Below are 24321 nucleotides of genomic sequence, written 5' to 3'. Positions count from 1 at the left end.
CATATACATCTCAGAGATAGCTCCACCAGTAAGTATCCTAGCCATGCATATACATCTCAGAGATTGCTCCACTGGTAAGCATCCTAGCCATGCATATACATCTCAGAGATAGCTCCACCGGTAAGCATCCTAGCCATGCATATACATCTCAGATATAGCTCCACCAGTAAGTATCCTAGCCATGCATATACATCTCAGAGATAGCTCCACCAGTAAGCATTCTAGCCATTACATATACATCTCAGAGATAGCTCCACCGATAAACATCCTAGTCATACATATACATCTCAGAGATGGCTCCACCCGTAAGCATCCTAGCCATGCATATACATCTCAGAGATAGCTCCACCGATAAACATCCTAGTCATACATATACATCTCAGAGATAGCTCCATCGGTAAGCATCCTAGCCATGCATATACATCTCAGAGATAGCTCCACCAGTAAGCATCCTAGCCATGCATATACATCTCAGAGATAGCTCCACCAGTAAGTATCTTAGCCATGCATATACATCTTAGAGATAGCTCCACAGGTAAGCATCTTAGCCATGCATATACATCTTAGAGATAGCTCCACAGGTAAGCATCTTAGCCATGCATATACATCTTAGAGATAGCTCCACAGGTAAGCATCTTAGCCATGCATATACATCTCAGAGATAGCTCCACCGGTAAGCATCTTAGCCATGCATATACATCTTAGAGATAGCTCCACCGGTAAGCATCCTAGCCATGCATATACATCTCAGAGATAGCTCCACCGGTAAGCATCTTAGCCATGCATATACATCTTAGAGATAGCTCCACAGGTAAGCATCCTAGCCATGCATATACATCTCAGAGATAGCTCCACAGGTAAGCATCCTAGCCATGCATATACATCTCAGAGATAGCTCCACAGGTAAGCATCCTAGTCATACATATACATCTCAGAGATAGCTCCACCGGTAAGCTACCTAGCCATACTTACATTCAGGAGCAAATCATGTGAGGTTTGTAGCACACACACACACATTTTTGTAAACAGATATCAAACAAAGGAAAACTTATTAATATTACTGTGATAAATGTTCATAAAATTTTAAAACAAAAATTTACAGATACAGGACCAAGTAAAGGCACTGAAAAAAATGCAGTCATAAGTGGATATATTTTTCCTCTATTATGCGCCGCATGGACAAAGTTTCGTTTCATGAGGATTTAAAAAAAACAATCCAGTTTTGCAGTAAAATTAATTTAAATGATGCTATTATGTATGCAAAAATCTGTTTTAATTATAATTTGTCTAAATAAATAAATACAACATAAAAAACTGCATAATATCCACTTTTGAAAAAACACAATTTATTCCCTAATTGATGTCTTATTCCAACTTCACATAATACTGTGTTAAATGCATTCTTATTGTATTCTTTTACAGAAGCAGCGAGGTCTCCTGGTATCCTTCAATGAGCTGGGGATCACAGTGGGACTTCTGCTGGCATATCTCTGCAACTTCCTACTGATTGACGCTTCCAATGGCTGGTATGTGCATAATAGACATTGTCACAAATATTAGTCAGATGCAAAAGATGTGATCGTATAGCTTGGAAAATATTTCACTCCATTTGTAATTGCAAATTGATTGAAGCTAATTTATCAAGTTTTTCTGGCTAGTGTCTTTTAACTATGCTGGTAGTTTATTCATATCCAATCAGAACAGAATATGATTGCTTATTAGCAGATAAACTTACGTCAAAAAAAGTATGTCGGATGCAATATCTTTGCAAAAGTTAAGTTAATACAAAATTTGACAAATGCACATCTTAACTCTGATGTTGAGATCCATTAGTAATGGTATATACAAATGCTTTTATCCTGTAAACTTGGAGACTTTTCTAACACATCACTTTTCAAACTTGATTTAAAATTTTACATATGATCATTTGACTACATTCTTTGCAAGCTCACAATAAAATCATTCATCCGTGACGATTGGACGCTTTAGCACGTGGGGTAGGTGTGGTTCCATATTTTGCACGTGGAAATGTTGAAACGCTATTTAAATATAGTTTTATTTCAATTTTATTATTTTAGGTGAATTCTTACACAAGGAAAACATAAAATTAATTTACAAAACAATATTATAGCTAGTATGAATATTCAGGAGCGCAATCGCGCACTTTGCATTTTACAGGCTACCTTTCCCACTTGCTAAACAATCTGATCGTAACGGATGAATGATTTTATTGTTAGCTTGCACATATTGTAGTCAAATGATCACATGTGCAATTGTAAATAAAAATATTTACTCACTACTGAGATATGTAAGTTTTAAAAGTGTTGCGTTAGAAAAATCACCAAGTGTAGTAAAAGGCGATATACATGTTATTCCAATTTAATTTCAGTTTCATAATTCTAGGTAAGTTTTTACACAAGATAAACATAACATAAATTAAAGAAAAACAATATGGCTCATATGAATATTCAGGAGCGAAATTGCTCAATCGGCATGTTGCAAGCCGGTCAGTTATTAAGACGTGTAAGTTTATGCATTTTACTTTTCACATTGTTATTATTTAATGTTGTACGAGTTTGGGAGTTTGACTTTTGAAGTGACGTTTTTAATTTGTTAAGTTATATATTTTGTTGTTTTTCAATTTCAATTAAATTTTCAGGAATTATCAAATATGTGTTGAATTAATCTTGGTCCAAATTTAAACACAAGCCGTTCAAAAATAAAGGAGCCATATTGATATGATTATATATAAGTGATGCGTTAGAAAAGTCTCCAAGTGTAAATGAACTACTGATGAACTAATGAAATTAAAACATGTTTAAATTGAATTAATCTCTGCCAAAAGAGCAAATCTGTTGGAAGTTGTATGAACGTTTATTTGCAATATGGAATGTTAAGTGTCAAACTTTTGTTTCAGTTTTACAAATAAACATTGGTTTATCATAATTATGTTGAAGTCTAAACAAGAAATCTTACCCTAAGAAAATTCTCTTTCTAATTTTGCACTTTTCCTCAAATTGACATCATTACCATATGTAATAAGCAAAAATATATTGTCATCTTCAAAGCAAAATGACAGTATTCCTCCGTTGTGGGTCTCACAAAATTGGAGAAAGATATATATATTTTTATTTTTTATTTTATTTTTCTAAAATTGATGTCATCATAAGCGAGCAAAAGGCTAAGAATAAAAAATCTTTTTTCTATATTTATATTGAACATTTCTACTTAATGCATTAAAAGCTTTTTATATCGCAAATTGTTTCCTCTTTATACTCTTCCGGCCCAGTTTCATTTTATTGTTATTGTTAAAATACCAAAAAATTTACAGTTGTTGTCCTGAAATACATAGGATTAACCAAACTGAATTTCTCAATCACAATATTTCCCTGCTCCATCGTCTCATATCTGGAGACGTGCACCCAAACACATGACCAATGTATTCGGACTCATCCCCCGATGATTCCTCAAGCTAGGCATAATTGACATTGAAAAACAACCATATGCCATAGTTGTTTATACAGAAATTGGCTTAAATCATCTGTAAGCAAGCTCAATATTAAGTTATTAAATTTCTAACCTCTAGTATGCTGTGACAGAAAGGACAGAGTTGATGGATGTTAAGCCATCTACCGTAATCACTCTTAGTTTTTGGACACTTACAAATAATTAATTTTGTTCAAAAATTAAGATACATGTACAAAAAATATTCAGAAATTACAAGTGTCCTAAAATTTAGAGACATACATGTTATGGTAGTTTGTCAATTATCATAATGAAATAAAACCAATTATAAATTTTCAATAATTTTATTGTGTTCTCTCCTTTCCATACTTTAAATAAAGTAGAACTTCACTTATTTGCAATCTCTTACCTGAAATGGTATATAAAAAACGTCATAAAAAACAGCCATACTGCTTCCTGAATACAATATCATTTCAAATGCTGTTTGGTGAAACCATTGTTTATTTTACAGGTATACATGGTAATCTATCAAATAACGCAATTGTAATGGTCCATTGCTCTCAGGGCATTCTATGCCAGATTTTATTACGTTAATCCGGTTGTAAAACTTAATGATCGAAGGGTCCCAGATAAGCGAAAACAGGGCACAAATGTAGTAAACTAGCGCTGTAAAATATACTGTCCGAAAATTTGGAGTCATTAATTTATGGACGAAAATCCGTATGCCCGAAAATATAGAGTCAGGAAAAATAAGTATTTTGGCAAAAAAAGAGGGTGTCCCATAACTTAGAGTGTCCGAAAACTTAGGGTAATTACGATATGCTTAACAGGACCTACATCTTGTTTAACGTTCAGACTTGAACATACGCTTAAAGCTAGCTGGATAGCAGATCCAAATTCTTATCAATTTTGTTGTGGCCTTAAAATAATTTTTAAGCAAAGGTAGCAATAATAACTACATGTAAATATGACTATTGCAATGACAAAATATGGGCTAAGATCAAGAGACATATACACATGTACTTCAATATTAACAAGATGTGTTTGTGAAACACAATGTCCCTCTATTTGATGTTTGACATTGTAGGATGACCTTGACCTTGTGAAGGATGACCTTGACCTTTCACCACTCAAAATGTGCAGCTCCATGAGATACACATGCATGCCAAATATCAAGTTGCTATCTTCAATATTGCAAAAGTATTCATAAAATAAGCGATTTGGGCCACATATATTTGACCTCTGACCTTGAAGGATGACCTTGACATTTCACCACTCAAAATGAGCAGCTCCATGAGATGCACATGCATGTTAAATATCAAGTTGCTATCTTCAATATTGCAAAAGTATTCATAAAATGAGCGATTTTGGCCACATATAATTGACCTCTGACCTTGAAGGATGACCTTGACCTTTCACCACTCAAAATGTGCAGCTCCATGAGATACACATGCATGCCAAATATCAAGTTGCTATCTTCACTACGGTATTGCAAAAGTATTCATAAAATGAGCGATTTTGGCCACATATATTTGACCTCTGACCTTGAAGGATGACCTTGACCTTGACCTTTTACCACTCAAAATGTGCAGCTTCATGAGATACACATGCATGCCAAATATTAAGTTGCTATCTTCAATATAGCAAAAGTTATTGCAAAATGTTAAAGTTGGCGCAAACAGACAGACAGACCAACAGACCAACAGACAGACAGGGCAAAAACAATATGTCCCCCACTACTATAGTGGGGGACATAAAAAACTAATTCTGATGTGTAACTTTCACCAAAAACATATAAATTTGGCTGTATAACTTTATAAATACACTAGAAAGGTTACTTTAAAAGGCAAACAAGTAGTCAAGTGGTCATTGCAGGCGATGGATGTTTGCGCTGTCGGCCGTTCCGGCAGTCGTGCAGGGGGTGGGTATGGTGTTCCTGCCTCGGTCTCCACGATTCCTCATGCTGAAACGGCGGGAGGATGAGGCGGAAGGGGTTCTGAAGAAACTGCGTGGGTCCAACAGGGTGGAGAATGAAATCAGTGCCATACGTGTGTCAATTGCAAATGAAAAGGTACTGTTTGAAGAATATCTATGTGACCTATTGTCTGTAAAGTATGATATATGACTGGGCTGTTTAACACCCAGCTTAAAGGGGGGGAGGGATTATGTGACTGTGCTTTATCCATCCATCTTTCAGTCCATCTGTCTGTAACACTTTTGTTAGTCTATATCTCCTATGACAGTTGACATATTTTCATTAAACTTGCCTTAAATGTTAAGGGCATCTATACAATTTGCAGAAGCCAAGAGTCAGTCATGCAAGCTTAAGGTCAAGTTCATGCTAACTTGAAGGTCAAAAAATCTCGACATTGAATATATGGCTATCTTTCGAACTTCCTTGTAAATATAGTTTCTGAAATTATTCTGTTTATACAAAATAACTCTATTCATGTAATAAAGAAATTATTATCAAAAAATATACCATGTTTCAAAGTTATTGTGGAGCCCCTGTATGTACGTGTTGTCATGGTTATTCTAGAACCAGAGGTGCCTAGATCTTTGCAGTGGACAGGATGGCATGCGTGGACGGATGTTCATAGGAGTAGGACTCGTCTTTTTCCAACAGGTAGGGCCATCAGTGTATGGGCTCTCTGTTACTGTAGCGATAAATTTGTAGGTAATTACATCAACGGTACAGTACATGTCTTGTAATGAAAATTTCTTCAAACATTCTCTTTGAAGTTATTCAAGTGGCATTTATTTGAATGGATTTTTACTTGAACACATTTATTATGGTAAAATAAAATGCATGGTTTTAACGGATAATGTATTATTTGAGTCTTGTTCTTGGAAAACAGGGCTAAATGCATGTGTATAAATGGTCACAGATTTGCCAGTATAGTCTGCACAGGCTAATGAGGGACTGCCCTTTCCGCTTTTATTTGGTTTGTTGTCCCTTTGCAGGCTGCTTGCAGGCTAATCATGGACGACACTATGCACATGCTTTTCGTCAGTTTTCCCCTACTGCAATTCATTTACATGTCCTATGGTTCAGCCTTTTCAGCCTCTTCTTAGCTTAGATAATAGCAAGAATTACTATAGCGAGCTCGAAGAGCAAGCTGCAGGCTTGCTTGAGGAGAGCTATACGGTAACAGGAGTATTTGACTGTGTAGGTTGTTGTTTTGAAAAGTTTGGTATCTGCGCCTGCAATATCCAAACCGAAAACCGAAACTGGAAATTGTTTTAGTAAATAATGGGCATCTCCTGATTGATCTTATGATAAAAATTAAAGCCGTAAATGTGATCATTTTTATCTATTTTTAAAATAGATAAAAATTATCAAATTTACGGCTTTTAAATAATCTAAAATTCTTCTCTGTATTTATTGTGACTATATTTCGAATAACGCATCAGCATTCTTCGTGTAAAACATTTGTCTTCATTCCGGGAGTTCCCCGTTCAATGACGTCATCACCAAATTTATCTACATAAAAAATGATGTCACCGCTTTGTGTGTACATAGCAAGCGTCAACACCGACAGCTACTCACTTTTTTTATTAAAAGTAAGGACAAAACATGTAAGTGCTATTATTTAATTGGACAATTTCCATTGAGTAACAAACACACGATTGGTTCGGCATGTACTCAGGTACCAAACTTTTCAAAACAACAACCTGCACAGTGAGTCAAATACTCGATTACATAATCATTTCATATAGTATATTTAGTTTTCTTTCAATGTCTAAGTCATGCATTACATTTAAATTTTACGGTGGTAAATCACATTTGAGTATCATTCCAACATGACAAAACTTTGTAATGTCATCAAAAATTATACATCAGTGATTATATTGTAGATATCTATTCTCTTTTATTGAACAAATTTCAAATATTTAGCTGAATTTTTATGCCTCACAAAATGTAATGATACAAACAAATATTGCCTCCTTTGACAAGATCTCATAGTGAGGGAGATAGTGCCCTAATTGACATCCAAGCTTACCTTTCTGGTAAAGAACATTCTACATTAATTATTTGATAATTACTACAAATAGTGCAATGTTTATAGATACTATAAAATGTGAATGATTCAAGCAATCAAGAGATGTGATCAAATGTGATTAACCATATTTAAAACATAAATTCAAATAAAAAATAAATAACTTTGAGGTGGGTGACGTGACAGTCGCTACCTTTAGTACGGTGACTGACTTGACAGTCTCTACCTTGAGTACGGTGGGTGACGTGATAGTCGCTACCTTGAGTACGGTGGGTGACGTGACAGTCGCTTACCAGAATGACTTTTAAACAGTAGTTAGGAATACATGTATGCGGTGCTCTTGTTCAAAAGATAAGATAGCTTAATTGGTAGAGCCACCCAGGCTGGTATCATTAGATGGCTCATGGGTGGTTTCGGGTGCGAATCCAGATCTTACCTTCGTAGGTAAACTTGTGGTTGTAAGGCTGGCAACTGATAGTGTGACAATCTGTTTTGGGCGGGGTTTTGGGCTTACAGTTCAGTTGATCAGGTCACATGAAACCCTTTAATATGGCCCATTTGTTGTTTAATTGCTAATAAAGATAATAATTGAAAGTTCATTTTCTTATCTTTTATATCAGTCTTTACAAACTCCCAGTTCTTCTGCAAGGAAGTGCCTTTAATAATTTAATTTAAATACTATCTTTATTTAAGTTTTTGTTAATTTCTTCTATTAAACATTAATCGAGCTCGCTTTTAGGCTTAGGCTAACAATTACGGGTAGTTAATACAGAATTGTACCACTGTTCAGAAGGAATTATTGAATCTTGCTGTTTTATAATAATGCAGACAAATAATTGTCACTTTTTTTGACAGTTTACAGGCCAGCCCAATGTCCTGTACTATGCTCCCACAATATTTGAGGACATCGGATTCCGGTCGGATTCAGCTGCCACGCTTGCAACTGTGGGCCTTGGAATCGTCAAGGTAACTTGGTAGCTTGGTAGCTGTTCATTTGCTGATGTGTTACTTATTAACAGATACTGTCTTAACATATGAGAGTACTAGAAACATCGGATATGGGTTGATAACATTAAGTATAAATGAACATTATCTGGTACTGCATTCATCAAGATTCTGAAGTTGTTGCCTTTTGATAATTTGTCTTTAATGAAATGATATGTGTGTAAATAAAGCCAAAAGCTCTTATTTTGGCCCTGTTGTGATTCCTAGGCTCTAAAATCAAAGTGCTTCCACCTATTTTTTATTAAAAAAAGTTCTCTTAACATAAGAACTGTTACTGCGTTCTTCAAGATTCTGAAGTTGTTGCTTTAAGATAGGGAAGAGGACAATTACAACGAGCGAGGCATGGTATAGGGGAGATAACCCTGGGTTAGGTTAGGGTTAGTGTTGGGGGTCGGGTTAGGGTTAAGGTATGGGTTGAGGTTAACCCTAACCCAAACCCAACCCCTAACCCTTACCATAACCCTCTAACCATGCCTCGCTCGTTGTCGTTGTCCGCTTCCCTTTTTGATAATTTGTCTTTAATGAAATGATATGTGTGTTAATAAAAACCAAAAGCTCTCATTTTGACCCTGTTGTGACTCCTAAATATATGACATATCACTGCGTTTGTATTACCCAAAGATAGGATTGTTATTTCTATAAAGTGATTCAATAGCAGAATTACATTTTGTATTTTCAATAGGAAAATATGCAGTTATGTTTGCGCATTATTTTATGAATATATGCATTTATATGCTATATTCTTTCTTAGGTCTGCCATAACTGCACATGTATTAGGTTTTAGAAGGTCATTACCAACAATCTAATTCGTGTACATGTTCTAGATGTATAATCTTTCTTCTTTTCACAGGTGGTGATGACTGTGATAGCTCTGGTGTGTGTAGACAAAATTGGTCGCAGGAAGTTGCTATGCACTGGCTCCCTTTTCATGGGTATCAGCATAATAGCACTGGGAACTGTCTGCCACTTTGAGCAAGGCACAGACCCTCAAAAGGCGTGTGTGGACCATTCCAGTTGTTCAAGCAATGATGATCATAGTCACATGTTCCTGTCATCCACTTTCCAGGCACTGTCTAAGCATAATATTAGTTTAAATACATCAACATCTGCAGTTAGTGCCTTCATGACACAAAAATCATCTGTGATATTAAAACAACCCTTTTACGCAAATGAATCAAATGAGATTCAGGCAAAAAGTGCCAATAGAGAGAATGATTTTGGGAGTTCAAAGGGAGATAATCAAACAGACAAAAAACACAATGCCACTAATAATAATGGCATTTTGAAAGCAAAGGGAGATAATACATCAGATGGTAATATTTTCATAAACCAAACCAAGGGGACTAACTTGGATGAAAGACTTGGCATTCCAAAGGGATATAATAATAGTGATGGTAATGTTTCCACAGGCAAGATAAATGGCTCTAAGCTTCAGAGGGCAGTGGGCTTTGTTGCCTTGATGTGTTATGTTGCAGCTTATGGCTTTAGTTTTGGACCAGGTAATTACAGGCAGTTGCTTTTAACCTCAATCTATATAATATACTCTTTTATCACATGCCATACCCTGTTTCCCATGTAATATAACCATTACATATTTTTTTTTATTACACATGTGTAATACAATATTTTTAAGCATTTTTATTTGCTCAGTTTTCGTTTATTGACCAATCGCAATTTGTTATTTTACTGAAAAGGCTCGCTTACTAACAAAATATCTGAACTCGTTTAATAAAATATGGTATGATATGACAACTCATGCCAACTCCTATATTTACCAGACTCCAGAATTATCGGCCCTCTTAATGAAAGCATCTAAATATTTTAAGTGTAAAGATTGAAAAACAAACATGTTAAATACGTCAACTGCATTAAAACCGGTGATGTTTGCCAAAATACTGGCGAAACTAAGTTCCATGTAGTAATAGTTATATAATCAGAATCATGTACACTGTTTCTCATTATATCTGCCCTTCGGATTGGTTGCTAAGGTTTGTTACTATGCGCGTGCTCTTTTTCTATGAATAGTTTCTTAATGGAAAAACAAAACTCTTGTTCATGTTTCTCTTAAATTATTTTATTTATTCTTTCACAAGTAAGCAGCATTTGATAAACTTACTTATAAATGTGTAATCATTATATAGGCATGGAATAAACATGACATACTTTCAAATGAAAACCAGAAATCATGAGAAAGAACATCATAATAGTCATTAATAAACAGCATATAAATTAAAAATTAAAACTTCTAAAACTGGAAAAGTATTTACTGTCCAGCACTTCTTGAGGGGTGTCTTTAAAGGCATGACACAATGAGGAGGGCCAATGCAATCAGAATAAGGGTGGATCATCAGAATGCAGTGATTGCTGAGGGCTTATTGGGGGCTGGAATTTTGACACATTCCCCTGCTCAAAGGATATAAATTTTCCCCTGTAAGGACTTCAAAATTCCATCTAAATGCGCAGTTTATTTGGTTAAGCAATTGCTAAATTTGGACTCAAATCAACAAAGTTAGCGGCATTTTCTGTATGTTGCCAGATATTTTCATCAAACTTGGTTTGAGCATAATAAAATTTGTCACTTGTAGTAAGTTATTTGATTTAAGTTTCATAACAAAGTAGAATAGAAACATGTAAGCTGCTTCACAACAATATATATAGAGAGAGAAATATAAAGAATTTATTTTTTGTAGTTATAACACAAAAGTAACATTGTAGAACAAAAAATATTCATTTTTTGTAGTGTGATTCAAATGTCTTATCTTTATTTCAGTGACTTGGTTAGTACTGAGTGAGATATTTCCAGCGGCAGTGAAGGGTCGTGCAATTGCCATGGCAACTGTGTTCAACTGGGGCACCAATCTCATTGTTACCTTTACGTTTCTGGACATCATGAGTATGATTGTTATTCTCTTGTTTTTATTGCCATGGTGACAAGCATTTCAAAACAATTAGAAAAACATTGTCAGGGTGGCTTAAACATTCTATGATGGTTTGTTGAAGTTAAGAAGATACTAACATCAAAGTCCAATAAGTATATCATATGACTCATAATTAGTGTTAATATCTCTTCATCTGTTATGAATCGGGAATTCCATGAACTTAATGATCATCCATCATACAGGATATGAAAAGTGACAATTCTAAAAAATATGTAGATTTAATAGGCGGGTCATGTGATGTATAATAATAATCAAATATATTGGATCAATAGAAAAGAGTGTGATAGTCATCAAAGACAATAGAACAAAGCTTCGCTTGGTGAATCAAATGCTGAGGAAACTTTGTGAATACTGAATAGGTCTTGAACCCTTTCCCACTCAGAAGCAAAGTGAGGAACTCGCAGGCTATTCAGGTTTAATGTTTTTGCTGCTCATCAGTATCTTATGGTTTGAAATTAAGCTTTAAAAACTTGTATTTATAAAGAAATTAGATTTTGTATCAGTCTTCAATCTGTTAAAATCGGCATCGGATCAAGGCAGGATTTAATGCTTCATAGTGTTGCAGAATTGCTCTGTTGTTTATGCAGATGGTGTTGGAGTGACGTGGACTTTCATACTGTTTGGTCTAATCTGCTTCCTCTCGCTGGCCTTCATTTTTGCCTTCGTACCGGAGACGAAAAACCGCACTCTGGAACAAATCTCTTCTGACTTGAAGGCAAAGTGAGTGAATATATGGGTATAATTTTTAGGGATTTCAGTTTTGTAAGCTATTTTGTTTGTTTTAAAAATATATCTTTAGTTGTAAAATACATAGCTTTTGCTGTTTTTATGTCCCCCACTATAGTAGTGGGGGACATATTGTTTTTGCCCTGTCTGTTGGTCTGTCTGTTGGTCTGTTTGTCTGTTTGCGCCAACTTTAACATTTTGCAATAACTTTTGCTATATTGAAGATAGCAACTTCATATTTGGCATGCATGTGTATCTCATGAAGCTGCACATTTTGAGTGGTGAAAGGTCAAGGTCATCCTTCAAGGTCAGAGGTCAAATATATGTGGCCAAAATCGCTCATTTTATGAATACTTTTGCAATATTGAAGATAGCAACTTGATATTTGGCATGCATGTGTATCTCATGGAGCTGCACATTTTGAGTGGTGAAAGGTCAAGGTCAAGGTCATCCTTCAAGGTCAGAGGTCAATTATATGTGGCCAAAATCGCTCATTTTATGAATACTTTTGCAATATTGAAGATAGCAACTTGATATTTGGCATGCATGTGCATCTCATGGAGCTGCTCATTTTGAGTGGTGAAAGGTCAAGGTCATCCTTCAAGGTCAGAGGTCAAATATATGTGGCCCAAATCGCTTATTTTATGAATACTTTTGCAATATTGAAGATAGCAACTTGATATTTGGCATGCATGTGTATCTCATGGAGCTGCACATTTTGAGTGGTGAAAGGTCAAGGTCAAGGTCATCCTTCACAAGGTCAAGGTCATCCTACAATGTCAAACATCATATAGGGGGACATTGTGTTTCGCAAACACATCTTGTTTAGAGTGATTATTATTTTTATTATTTGTATAGTCATAAGGAAGGACAGCAAGGAGAACATATAAAACCTTTTAGTTTATCATTTTGTTGAGTTATATACACAGATCCAGTATACCATTATGTAACCTGAATTACAATTCAATCACTGACTAAAATTCCTATACAGGTTTTATGATATTATGTGGAGTGACATATTTTGGATAACTCAATATTTGCTAAGGAAGACAGTTTTTCTGTAATGGATACTACATTCTTTCAAAATAACATCGATAACTCATTTAAAGCAGAATGCATAAATTCTGTATGAATGATATTCAAATTAGCTGCGCTCTGTGAAAAAGAGGTTTAAAGCATTCTGCACAGGCTAATCAGGGACTACACTTTTCCGCTTTTATTGTATTTTTTGTTTAAATGAAGACCCTTCTCGATGAAAATCCAGTTTATAAAGTGTCGTCCCTGATTAGCTTGTTTGGACTGAACAGGCTAAGCTGGGACGACACTTTACGCACATGCATTAAACCCCCTTTACACAGAGCACATCCCAATTGAAAAAAGTTATCATGTAAAACAGGAGCCTATTTGACTCTTGCTTTTGAGACTCAATCTTTCATGGAAAGAGTTTTTAACATTCTCAGTTGAGTTTTTTGAGTCCTCTTGATATAATTATTGAATTTTGTGGCTTTGTTTGTAGTATACTGAATTTTGAAAGCGTGTCACAAGCTTTTTATGCCCCCGAATTTGGGCATATAGTGATCCCACTTTCCGTCCGTCTGTCTTTCTGTCTGTCTGTCTGTCTGTCTGTCTGTCTGTCCTTCCGTCACACTTTCGCGTTTAGGTTTTGAAAAATGCTCATAACTTCTATTCCCTTGTGATATAACCTTCTTATTTGGTATGCATGTGTATATGGAAAAGGCCTTTCCATATGCACACAATTTTGACCTCTGAGACATTGACCTTGAACTTAGGGTCCGCATTTAGGTTTTGAAATCTGCGTTTAGGTTTCGAAAAATGCTCATAACTGCTATCAAAGCATATATAGGGGGCATAAGTCATCCTATCGTGACAGCTCTTGTTATACAAAAGTTGTAACTAAAGTTATTGTGTGAGTACTGTTTTTTGGATACGATTGGTTGACAATTTACAAAAAGCAGTTTGTTTCCTACAATTTCAATTTACTGTATGTTTAAAACAATTGTGCAAATTATGCATTCAAATCTTTGACCTATAATATTCAAACTAAAAAATCTTGCTAATTGTATATACTTGCTATTTACAAAATTTAATAAAGTCACTATCATATAAATGCAGTTGTTATGCTCCCCCAAAATTTATTTTGGAGGGAGCATATAGTCGCCGCTTCGTCTGTCCGTGTGTGCGTCTGTCTGTCTGTTCATGCACAATTTTTGTCCGGGCTATTTCTCAGCAACTAAAGACCAGAATTCAATGAAACTTTATGGGAAGCTTCACTACCAAGAGGAGATGAGCATATTATCAGCGGGTTCTGGTCGGATGATTTTTCACAGAGTTATGGCCCTTTTAAAATTTTTTAATTTTCCATTAACTGTACATATAGTGCAATTCTTGCCCGGGCTATTTCTCAGCAACTAATGACTGGAATTCAATGAAACTTATGGGAAGCTTCACTGCCAAGAGGAGATGTGCATATTATCAGCAGGTTCTGGTCGGATGATTTTTATGCCCCGGATCGAAAGATCGGGGGTATATTGTTTTTGGCCTGTCTGTCATTGTATGTGTGTGTGTGTCCCAAAACTTTAACCAAAACTTTAACTTTCTTCATAACTTTTGCAATATTGAACATAGCAACTTGATATTTGGCATGCATGTGTATCTCATGGAGCTGCACATTTTGAGTGGTAAAAGGTCACGGTCAAGGTCATCCTTCAAGGTCAAAGGTCAAAAATATAAATTCAAAAACTTTAACCAAAACTTGAACCTTCTTCATAACTTTTGCAATATTGAACGTAGCAACCTGACAATTGGCATGCATGTGTATCTCATGGAGCTGCACATTTTGAGCGGTGAAAGGTCAAGGTCAAGGTCATCCATTCAAGGTCAAAGGTTTATAAAAAAATCAAAGCGGTGCATTAGGGGGCATTGTGTTTGTGACAAACACATCTCTTGTTCAGAGTTAAATTTTCTATAAAAAAATTATTGTCCCCCCAACTACTGTGCCCTCAAGACGTTTCCTTTTATCTGAATATATAGTGCAATATTGTGACAAAAAAAAAACTTTGGGGAGCATCACCCTTACTCAATACTTAAATAGTGTTACAATTTTATTTTTATCTTAAAAAATATAATTTTATAAGTAAGTTTGTACTAAAAATATAATTTCTATCAGGAAATGATGGTTAAACTTGCACCTATTGAATATGGTATGATATTTATGCCCCCCTTCGAAGAAGAGGGGGTATATTGTTTTGCACATGTCGGTCTGTCCGTCGGTCCGTCCATCCGTCGGTCCGTCCACCAGATGGTTTCCGGATGATAACTCAAGAGCGCTTAGGCCTAGGATCATGAAACTTCATAGGTACATTGATCATGAATGGCAGATGACCCCTATGGATTTTCAGGTCACTAGGTCAAAGGTCAATTTCACAGTGAATCGAAATAGTAAAATTGTTTCCGGATGATAACTCAAGAATGCTTAGGTCTAGGATCATGAAACTTCATAGGTACATTGATCATGACTGGCAGATGACCCCTATTGATTTTCAGGTCACTAGGTCAAAGGTCAATGTCACAGTGACTTGAAATAGTAAAATGGTTTCGGGATGATAACTCAAGAATGCTTACGCCTAGGATCATGAAAATTCATAACTTCCTAGGTACATTGATCATGACTGGCAGATGACCCCTAGTTTAGGTCACTAGGTCAAAGGTCAAGGTCACAGTTACTTGAAACAGTAAAATGGTTTCCTGATGATAACTCAAGAATAATTAGGCCTAGGATCATGAAACTTCATATGTACATTGATCATGACTGGCAGATGACCCCTATTGATTTTCAGGTCACTAGGTCAAAGGTCAAGGTCACAGTGACTTGAAATAGTAAAATGGTTTCTGGATGATTACTCAAGAATGCTTACGCCTAGGATCATGAAAATTCATAACTTCCTAGGTACATTGATCATGACTTGCAGATGACCCCTAGTAATTTTTAGGTCACTAGGTCAAAGGTCAAGGTCACAGTTACTTGAAACAGTAAAATGGTTTCCTGTTGATAACTCAAGAATAATTAGGCCTAGGATCATGAAACTTCATATGTACATTGATCATGACTGGCAGATGACCCCTATTGATTTTAAGGTCACTAGGTCAAAGGTCAAGGTCACAGTGACAAAAAACGTATTTACACAATGGCTGCCACTACAACTGACAGCCCATATGGGAGGCTTGCATGTTTAACAAACAGCCCATTGTTATATTTAGTATATTAAGCAAGGAAATCTATGTGGCTTGTTAATTGGTGATGGTTTATCATGTGTGTCACCAAATATCTTTAAACATCACAGTTCTTTTAGCAGCTGCAATAATTTTGTTTTACATCATTTTTATAGGGCCGAGACACTTTGCTTGTAAGAGTGTTTGCATATTTGTTTCACGCTTTGAAATGTTTGAAATTTCTTCTTTGTCCGTCAACCAAGAAGCAGAGTTGGTTGCAGTTTGAACTTGTTTGGCTCCTGAATTCAGACTGAAATGTGTGCCTCTTCAATTAATGTGTGAACATGTGTTTGAGTATTGATTATAGCACACATTTTACATTTGCATGTTTAAAGGAGGTTATTGTTAAAAAGGAAATTTATGGAAAGGTTTTCAAGGTTCTAGTTAAATAAAATTAATGCTGAATATACCAAAACAATACTGGGTATTACCTCAAAAAAGTGCTGAGAGCTTGTAATTCATTTAAAAGACTTAGAAACCTTTGATTAACTCATGACCTTTATTGCAACAACATATTCTTAACGACTTTAGCATTCACCAACTTAAGAAAAACAACTGCATTTGCATTTTTTTCATATTGCCATGTTATCAGTGTCTTGTGTTCACTTGCACATGTTGGCATCATGATTCTGTCAGGTAGCATTAACCCATTTATGCCTAGTGGACTCTCCCATCCTTCTAAATTGGATCAATTTATTACCAAAACTAGGGATGTCTAGTATATTTATTTCTTTATTTAGAATATTTCTTACAGAAATTCCTTTAAGCAAACAGCGCAAACCCTGATAAGACGCCGCATCATGCAGCGTCTCATCAGGGTCTACGCTGTTTGCCAATGCCTTTTTTCTAGAGGCTAGGCATTAATGGGTTAATTCTGTTGGGTGTTCTGCACTGTCTGCCTGACATCTAAGCTCTAACCCTTTCAGTGCGGAAACCGAATTTTAAAGGCCTTTGCAAACAGTTTGGATCCAGAACGTGGCGTCTCATCTGGATCCAAACTGTTTGCTATTCTGATAGTATTCTTTGAAAAAAAATGAAGAAAATACTTATTTTACAAATTCAGCAGACGACATTTTAGCAGACGACAAATTTCCCAGCATGCAAAGGGTTAAACATAATCAGCTTGTGATAATATGAGGCACACTCAGGAAAAAACAGGCTTACTTCATGTGCATAAAGCATCCTCCCAGATTAGTCTGGAAGTCTGCGCAGGCTAATCAGGGCTGAATCTTCCACATAGTCTGTAGAAGTTCCAATAGAGCAGGTAGTGTTGTCCCTGCACATGCCTTTAGACCAGTTTTCTCAGATGGCAGCTCATATTATTCTTGGTTTTTGTTTTCTATGGTGATGGTGCTTTTGTGCTGTTGTGGTTTCTTTTGCTTGTGTTCTTTTGTTATTGAGAAGTTCTCGTTGGATAATTTATGAAGAATATATATAAATAGTTCTTTTTGTCATTATTTAATTATTTTTTAACCAGGTTTTCCGAAGGGAAAAACTGGTTAATAGATTGGCGAATGTCGGCGGACAGGCTGGCGGGCGGGCGGAACAAGCTTGTCCGGGCCATAACTTTGTCGTTCATTGTGAGATATTATAATCATTTGTCACATTTGTTTACCATCATTAGACGGTGTGTTGCACGTAAGAATTACGTCGATAACTCCAAGGTCAAGGTCACACTTTGAGTTCAAAGATCAAAATTGGCCATAAATTAGCTCGTCCGGGCCATGACTATTTCATTCATTGTGAGATTTTAAAATAATTTGGCACATTTGTTCACCATCATTGGACAGTGTGTCGTGCGAAAGAATTATGTCAATATCTCCAAGGTCAAGGTCGCCACGACTAAAAATGGATTGATTTTGAAACAAGGGGGGTAACTTTGAACAATCAGTAACAATTCACATTTTGAGTTGGTCTCCCTTTATCAGACTTTTTTTCAAATTGAAATCAAGGTGACCACGAGTAAAAATAGATTGAATCTTACACAAGGGGAATGCACATTTTGAATTGTCTCCCTTTATCAGACTTTTTTTCAAATTTAAAACCTGGTTTTCGTTACAATTTTGTCCCTTGTTTAATGTTGTTAAATGTCATGTTAATTTTATATCAAAATGCTGTTTATACATATATTTGAATTTTCCCACAACAATATTTCGTTAAATATATCAAGGGGACAAAAGAATACACTTTGATGCATTTAGTGTGCAATTATTCTCCCCAAAATGTTCTTTAAAATATACACAAAACATTTTTACTAAATTTAATTAAGTATTCAAAGTTCTCATACATTCATAACCAGTACTGATAATACTCAAATGAATCTGATTCAAGTCTAGTTACTTAGATCTGCCATGATCAAAAATGAAACCCTGTAATAAGCATGACATTTGCTCAAATATTTACAAAGAAAATACTTGTATCAATGTTTTGTTTCAGTCCATCGTCCATTCGAATGCGTCGCAACTGTGGTTGGTTGTTGTGCTGCATTGATAGGCAACAGTCCTTTGGTAACCATGGTAACTACAGCAGGGTGGAGTCAGAGACAGTCACCTGATTTCAGTTGTTTTTTTTCTCTGTAATTTTGAAATTTCATTACCGGGTATTTCCACATTAGAAGAAGTGGGGAAATAATTTTTCTTCGTACTGTCCTTCAGATACTTGGAAGGCAAACTAAATTGAGCCGCGCTCTGTGAAAAGGGGTTTAATGCATGTGCGTAAAGTGTCATCCAAGATTAGCCTGTGCAGTCTGCACAGGCTAATCAGGGATGACACTTTCCGCACAAACTGGATTTTCTTCAAGAAAGATCTTCCTTTTAACGAAAAATACAATAACTGCGAAAAGTGTTGTCTCTGCTTAGCTTTTGCAGACTTCACAGGCTAATCTGGGACAACACTTAACGCATATGCATTAACCCCCTTTTTCACAGAGCGCGGCCCATTTATCTATCCCATGATATCTAGAGAAAGCTGTAACCTACAACCATGCAAGTTGGATTTATGGTAACATGGGATAAGAGGAAAATGCCTCTTGATTTTGACATCAATTAGTCAAAGGTACAGATCTCAGTATTGCTACATGCTACTAGTATTATTATGTATTAAATATAGTTTACCTTTTATATCCCTTAATAACAATCCCTTAAGAATTTTTTTTTGGGGGGGGGCATTATCTCTTGTTTTATTTTATAAGACATCAATGAATAATAAATTATATAGTTTTTATGCCCCCCTTTGAAGAAAAGGGGGTATATTGTTTTGCACATGTCAGTCCTTCCGTATGTCCGTCCGTCCGTCCACCAGATGGTTTCTAGATGATAACTCAAGAACGCTTAGGCCTATGATCATGAAACTTCATAGGTACATTGATCATGACTCGCAGATGACCCCTATTGATTTTGAGGTCACTAGGTCAAAGGTTAAGGTCATGGTGACCAGAAATAGTAAAATGGTTTCCGGATGATAACTCAAGAATGCTTATGCCCAGGATCATGAAACTTCATAGGTACATTGATCATGACTCGCAGATGACCCCTATTGATTTTTAGGTCACTAGGTCAAATGTCAAGGTCACGGTGACCCGAAATAGTAAAATGGTTTCCTGATGATAACTCAAGAACGCTTATGCCTAGGATCATGAAACTTCATAGGTACATTGATCATGACTTGCAGATGACCCCTATTGATTTTCAGGTCACTAGGTCAAAGGTCAAGGTCATGGTGACCCGAAATAGTAAAATGGTTTCAGGATGATAACTCAAGAAAGCTTATGCCTAGGATCATGAAACTTCATAGGTACATGTACATTGATCATGGCTCGCAGATGACCCCTATTAACTTTCAGGTCACTAGGTCAAAGGTCAAGGTCACAGTGCCAAAAAACGTATTCACACAATAGCTGCCACTACAACTGACAGCCCATATGAGGGGCATGCATGTTTTACAAACAGCCCTTGTTGTTTAATACTTTGTATAAGCATGTGTATCTTTTTGTCACTCCATTTTTATTGTTCGTGTAATTCCATTATTCTTTCTGTAATATGTATAAACAAAAGAATATTTATGTATATAATGTTGTAATTCCTCTTTCACAATGTAATTTACATACACAACTTTGTGTCTTGTTCCATGCATCCAACATATGCATCAAAGTTAGTTTTTAACAAATTGACATAAATATTGCTACATAATATTGATCAAGATTTAAGTCTTTTAGTACCGGTACTCATTTTTGGCTCACCTGAGCACAACATGCTCATGGTGAGCTTTTGTGATCGCCTTTTGTCAGTCGTCCGTCGTGCCTTGTGCGGCGTCAACATTTGACTTGTTAACTCTCTAGAGGCCACATTTATTGTCCAATCTTCATGAAATTTGGTCAGAAGATTGGTCTCAATGATATCTTGGATGAGTTTGAAAGTGGTTACTTTTGCTTGAAAAACATGGCTGCCAAGGGGGGGGGGGCATTTTTCCTAATATGGCTATATATGGCTATAGTAAAATCTTGTTAACACTCTAGAGGCCACATTTATTTCTGATCTTCATGAAACTTGGTCAGAAGATTTATCCCAATACTATCTTGGACGAGTTCAAAAATGATGACGGTTGGTTGAAAAACATTGCCGCCAAGGCGGGGCATTTTTCCTTATATGGCTATATAAGGCTATAGTAAAATCTTGTTAACTCTCTAGAGACCACATTTATTGTCCGATCTTCATGAAACTCGGTAAGAAGATTCATCCCAATAATATCTTGGAGAAGCTCAAAAAAGATGCCGGTTAGTTGAAAAACATGGCCACCCCGGGGGCGGGGCAATTTCTCTTATATGGCTTTAGTAAAACCTTGTTAACACTCTAAGAGGTCTCATTTATTTTCCGATCATCATGAAACTTGGTCAGAAGATTCGTCCCAATGATATCTTGGATGAATATGAAAATGGTTTTGGTTGCTTTAAAAACATGGCCACCAGGGGAGGGGCATTTTTCCTTATATGGCTATATATGGCTATAGTAAAACCTTGTTAACACTCTAGAGGCCACATTTATTGTCCAATCTTCATGAAATTTGGTCAGAAGATTGGTCTCAATGATATCTTGGATGAGTTCGAAAATAATTATGTTTGCTTGAAAAAAATGGCTTCCAAGGGGCGGGGCATTTTTCCTTATATGGCTATAGTAAAATCTTGTTAACACTCTAGAGGCCACATATACTGTCCGATCTTTATGAAACATGGTCAGAAGATTCATCACGATAATATCTTGGACGAGTTCAAAAATGATGCTGGTTGGTTGAAAAACATGGCTGCCATGGGGGTGGGGCATTTTTCCTTATATGGCTATAGTAAAACCTTGTTAACACTCTAGAGGCCACATTTATTATCCGATCTTCGTGAAACTTGGTCAGAAGATTTGTCCCAATAATATCTTGTTATCTCAGGTGAGTGACTTTGGGCCTTTCAGGCCCTCTTGTTAAATTTACATAAGTAAGGTAAATAAACATTTGTTGTAAAAGTCATCAACTTATTTATTATGTTTATATTACTTCACTTGTTTATTTCCATGTAACTATTTATTTTTGTTAACTGTGTGAGTATACATCTGTTGATATTTGGTTGTAAATAAATACATTTATATTGTTCCATCTTATTGCTTATTAACGTGGTGAAGGCAATAATTGCTATGTAGATACAAATCTTAGCAAACTTTTCTAAAGGCTAAATGCCTCACATCAATTGAATACATTGTTTCTCATTACTTTGCTTCAGTATAAATGGATATACATTGTGTTATCCTAAAATGTAATCATGTGTTTTATTGTGATATTTCTTTATAAATGTTTTTTAATAATTTTTCTTGTGCAAAGCATAACTTCCTTAGTATTTAATGTATTTAAAGGAAACTTGGTACTATAGGGGACATTGTGTTGAAGTGCTGAGTACAAAAACCTTAACCATCTTGTCAGTAATTTTGGGGTTATTGCCTTCGTTACTTTGTTATCTATAGTATTTTTCTTGCATGAAGCAAAACTTGCCAAGTGTTAAATCTATTCAAATGAACATTTTTTTATAAAATTCATTTACTAATGGAGAACATTGATTTTCACCATTGAAATAAGATTCTTTGGGTTTCTTCATTATTCAAGATCACACTTTGGGGTCAAAAACTACTTAAGGCACATTTGAAACTTACTGTGTCAACACCTGTTTCCATCTTGTTTTCCAATGACCCATAAAATGTTCTTTTCTCTGCTGCTGTATTTTATTTAAATTGAGCACTCAAAAAAAAGATGTATAGTTTAGATACTGGTGTATTTTAACCCGACCAAATTGATATGGTTAATTTAAAGAAGTTTTTTCACATTTCAGCAAACATTATTTAAGTTATACATGCATGTGTCAATGACAAATGAGTATATCAGTAAAAACAATAATTATAAACAAATTATAACTTTTACCTCAGTGGACATAAAATTTATTTATTAAGTTAATTGATTAAAAAAATACAGCTTGTCTTTTTTTAATCCTACTTGTATAGTATCATATGACTTTATATCACTTATCTTAGTGTATGGTATCTTGCTAATGAACACAGTGTGAATTTATTTTCTTGGAATATAATAATATGTAATGATACACACAAACATGGCTGTGATTGAAACTCTATATTTGCATTAAAGCTATTTACAAGGTTTATCTTTTTTTTCACTTGTATGATTCTGACTCCGGATTATTTTCCATATTGAATGATACTGACAGCCATCAATTAAGTAGAGGTTGTATGCTGGATCACCATCTCCTTGTCTTGCTGTCAGTCTGTATACACAAATATGTCCCATTCAGTACCTGTACTCTTTTGAGTGTACAACATTTCACACTAACACAATTTTCCTTATTCAGTGACAACACGTTTTAAGCACATGCTCATGGTGAGCTTTTGTAATCAAATATGTCTGACCTATGTCAAAGGTTGTCAACATTTACCATAAACACTTAAGAGGCCAAGTTTATTTCCAATCTAAATGAAACTTGGTAAAAACATTTTCGTCAATGATATCTAAGCTGAGTTTAAAAATGGTTTCGGTTCGTTGAAAAACATGGCAGTTTTTCTTAAATGGCTATTGTAAAATCTTGTAAACACTTCAGAAGTCTTAATTTATAGTCCAATCTTCATGAAACATGGTCAGAACAATTTTCCTAATGATATCTGGGCCGAGTGTGACAAAGGTTCCAGTTCGTTGAAAATCAGAGGGCGTGGCAGTTTTCCTTATATTACTATAGTTAAACCTTGTTAACACTCTTAAGTCACATTTTTTGTCAAATCTTCATGAAACTTGGTCAGACATTTGTTTAAATGAAATCTGGGCAGGGTTACAAAATGGTTCATGTCTGTTGTAAACCATAGCCTCCAGTGGGGGGGAGACAGTTTTCCTTATATGACTTCTCAGCTGAATGTCAAAAACAATTCCCGTTTATTGAAAAACATGGCTGCTATGGAGGGAGGCAGTTTTCAATATAAAGCTTTAGAGAAAGCTTGTTAATGCACTATATGCCACATGTATTGGCCAATCTTCATGACACTTGGTCAGACCATTTGTTCCGATATCGAATCTTGGCTAAGATTGAAAGTGGGTAATGTTTCTAAAAAATAACTTGGCAGAGTTTTAAAATAAATATGGGCCTAGAAACTGAAAGTTTAAGTACTTTCATTATTTTGATCTCAACCTTGTGATTACAGTTGAGTTCCTTAGGGTCTTAGGTGAGCACTTAGGGCGCATGGCCGTCTTGTTATTATTATAGTTGAAAATTGCTTAAGTTATCCCGCTTTTTATGCCCCCCTTCGAAGAAGAGGGGGTATATTGTTTTACACATGTCGTTCGGTCCGTCCATCGGTCCGTTCACCAGA

The 24321-nt window shown here is 35.6% G+C and overlaps 1 protein-coding gene across 3 annotated transcripts in view; it reads left to right on the top strand.

Moving 5' to 3' along the window:
• Window positions 1-22057, top strand: part of LOC127841075 (solute carrier family 2, facilitated glucose transporter member 10-like) — a 33567-nt gene extending 11510 nt beyond the window's left edge. For 2 of the 3 annotated variants that reach the window (XM_052369624.1, XM_052369623.1), the window contains exons 7-15: window positions 1423-1526; window positions 5341-5536; window positions 6005-6091; window positions 8322-8432; window positions 9322-9970; window positions 11242-11364; window positions 11998-12130; window positions 16543-16560; window positions 18863-22057. In XM_052369624.1, the coding sequence (XP_052225584.1) occupies window positions 1423-1526; window positions 5341-5536; window positions 6005-6091; window positions 8322-8432; window positions 9322-9970; window positions 11242-11364; window positions 11998-12130; window positions 16543-16560; window positions 18863-18980 (1539 nt within the window). In that variant the 3' untranslated portion in view covers window positions 18981-22057. The remainder of the gene's footprint in view (window positions 1-1422; window positions 1527-5340; window positions 5537-6004; window positions 6092-8321; window positions 8433-9321; window positions 9971-11241; window positions 11365-11997; window positions 12131-16542; window positions 16561-18862) is intronic. The other variant, XM_052369625.1, reaches the window with a different exon arrangement.
• The last annotated feature ends 2264 nt before the right edge of the window (window positions 22058-24321 follow it).

The sequence above is a fragment of the Dreissena polymorpha genome, chromosome 8 (genome assembly GCF_020536995.1).
Source record: "Dreissena polymorpha isolate Duluth1 chromosome 8, UMN_Dpol_1.0, whole genome shotgun sequence".
In the NCBI taxonomy this organism is placed as follows: domain Eukaryota; kingdom Metazoa; phylum Mollusca; class Bivalvia; order Myida; family Dreissenidae; genus Dreissena; species Dreissena polymorpha.
The sequence above is the reverse complement of the archived record's forward strand: the minus strand, read 5'-3'. Positions and strand labels throughout refer to the sequence as shown.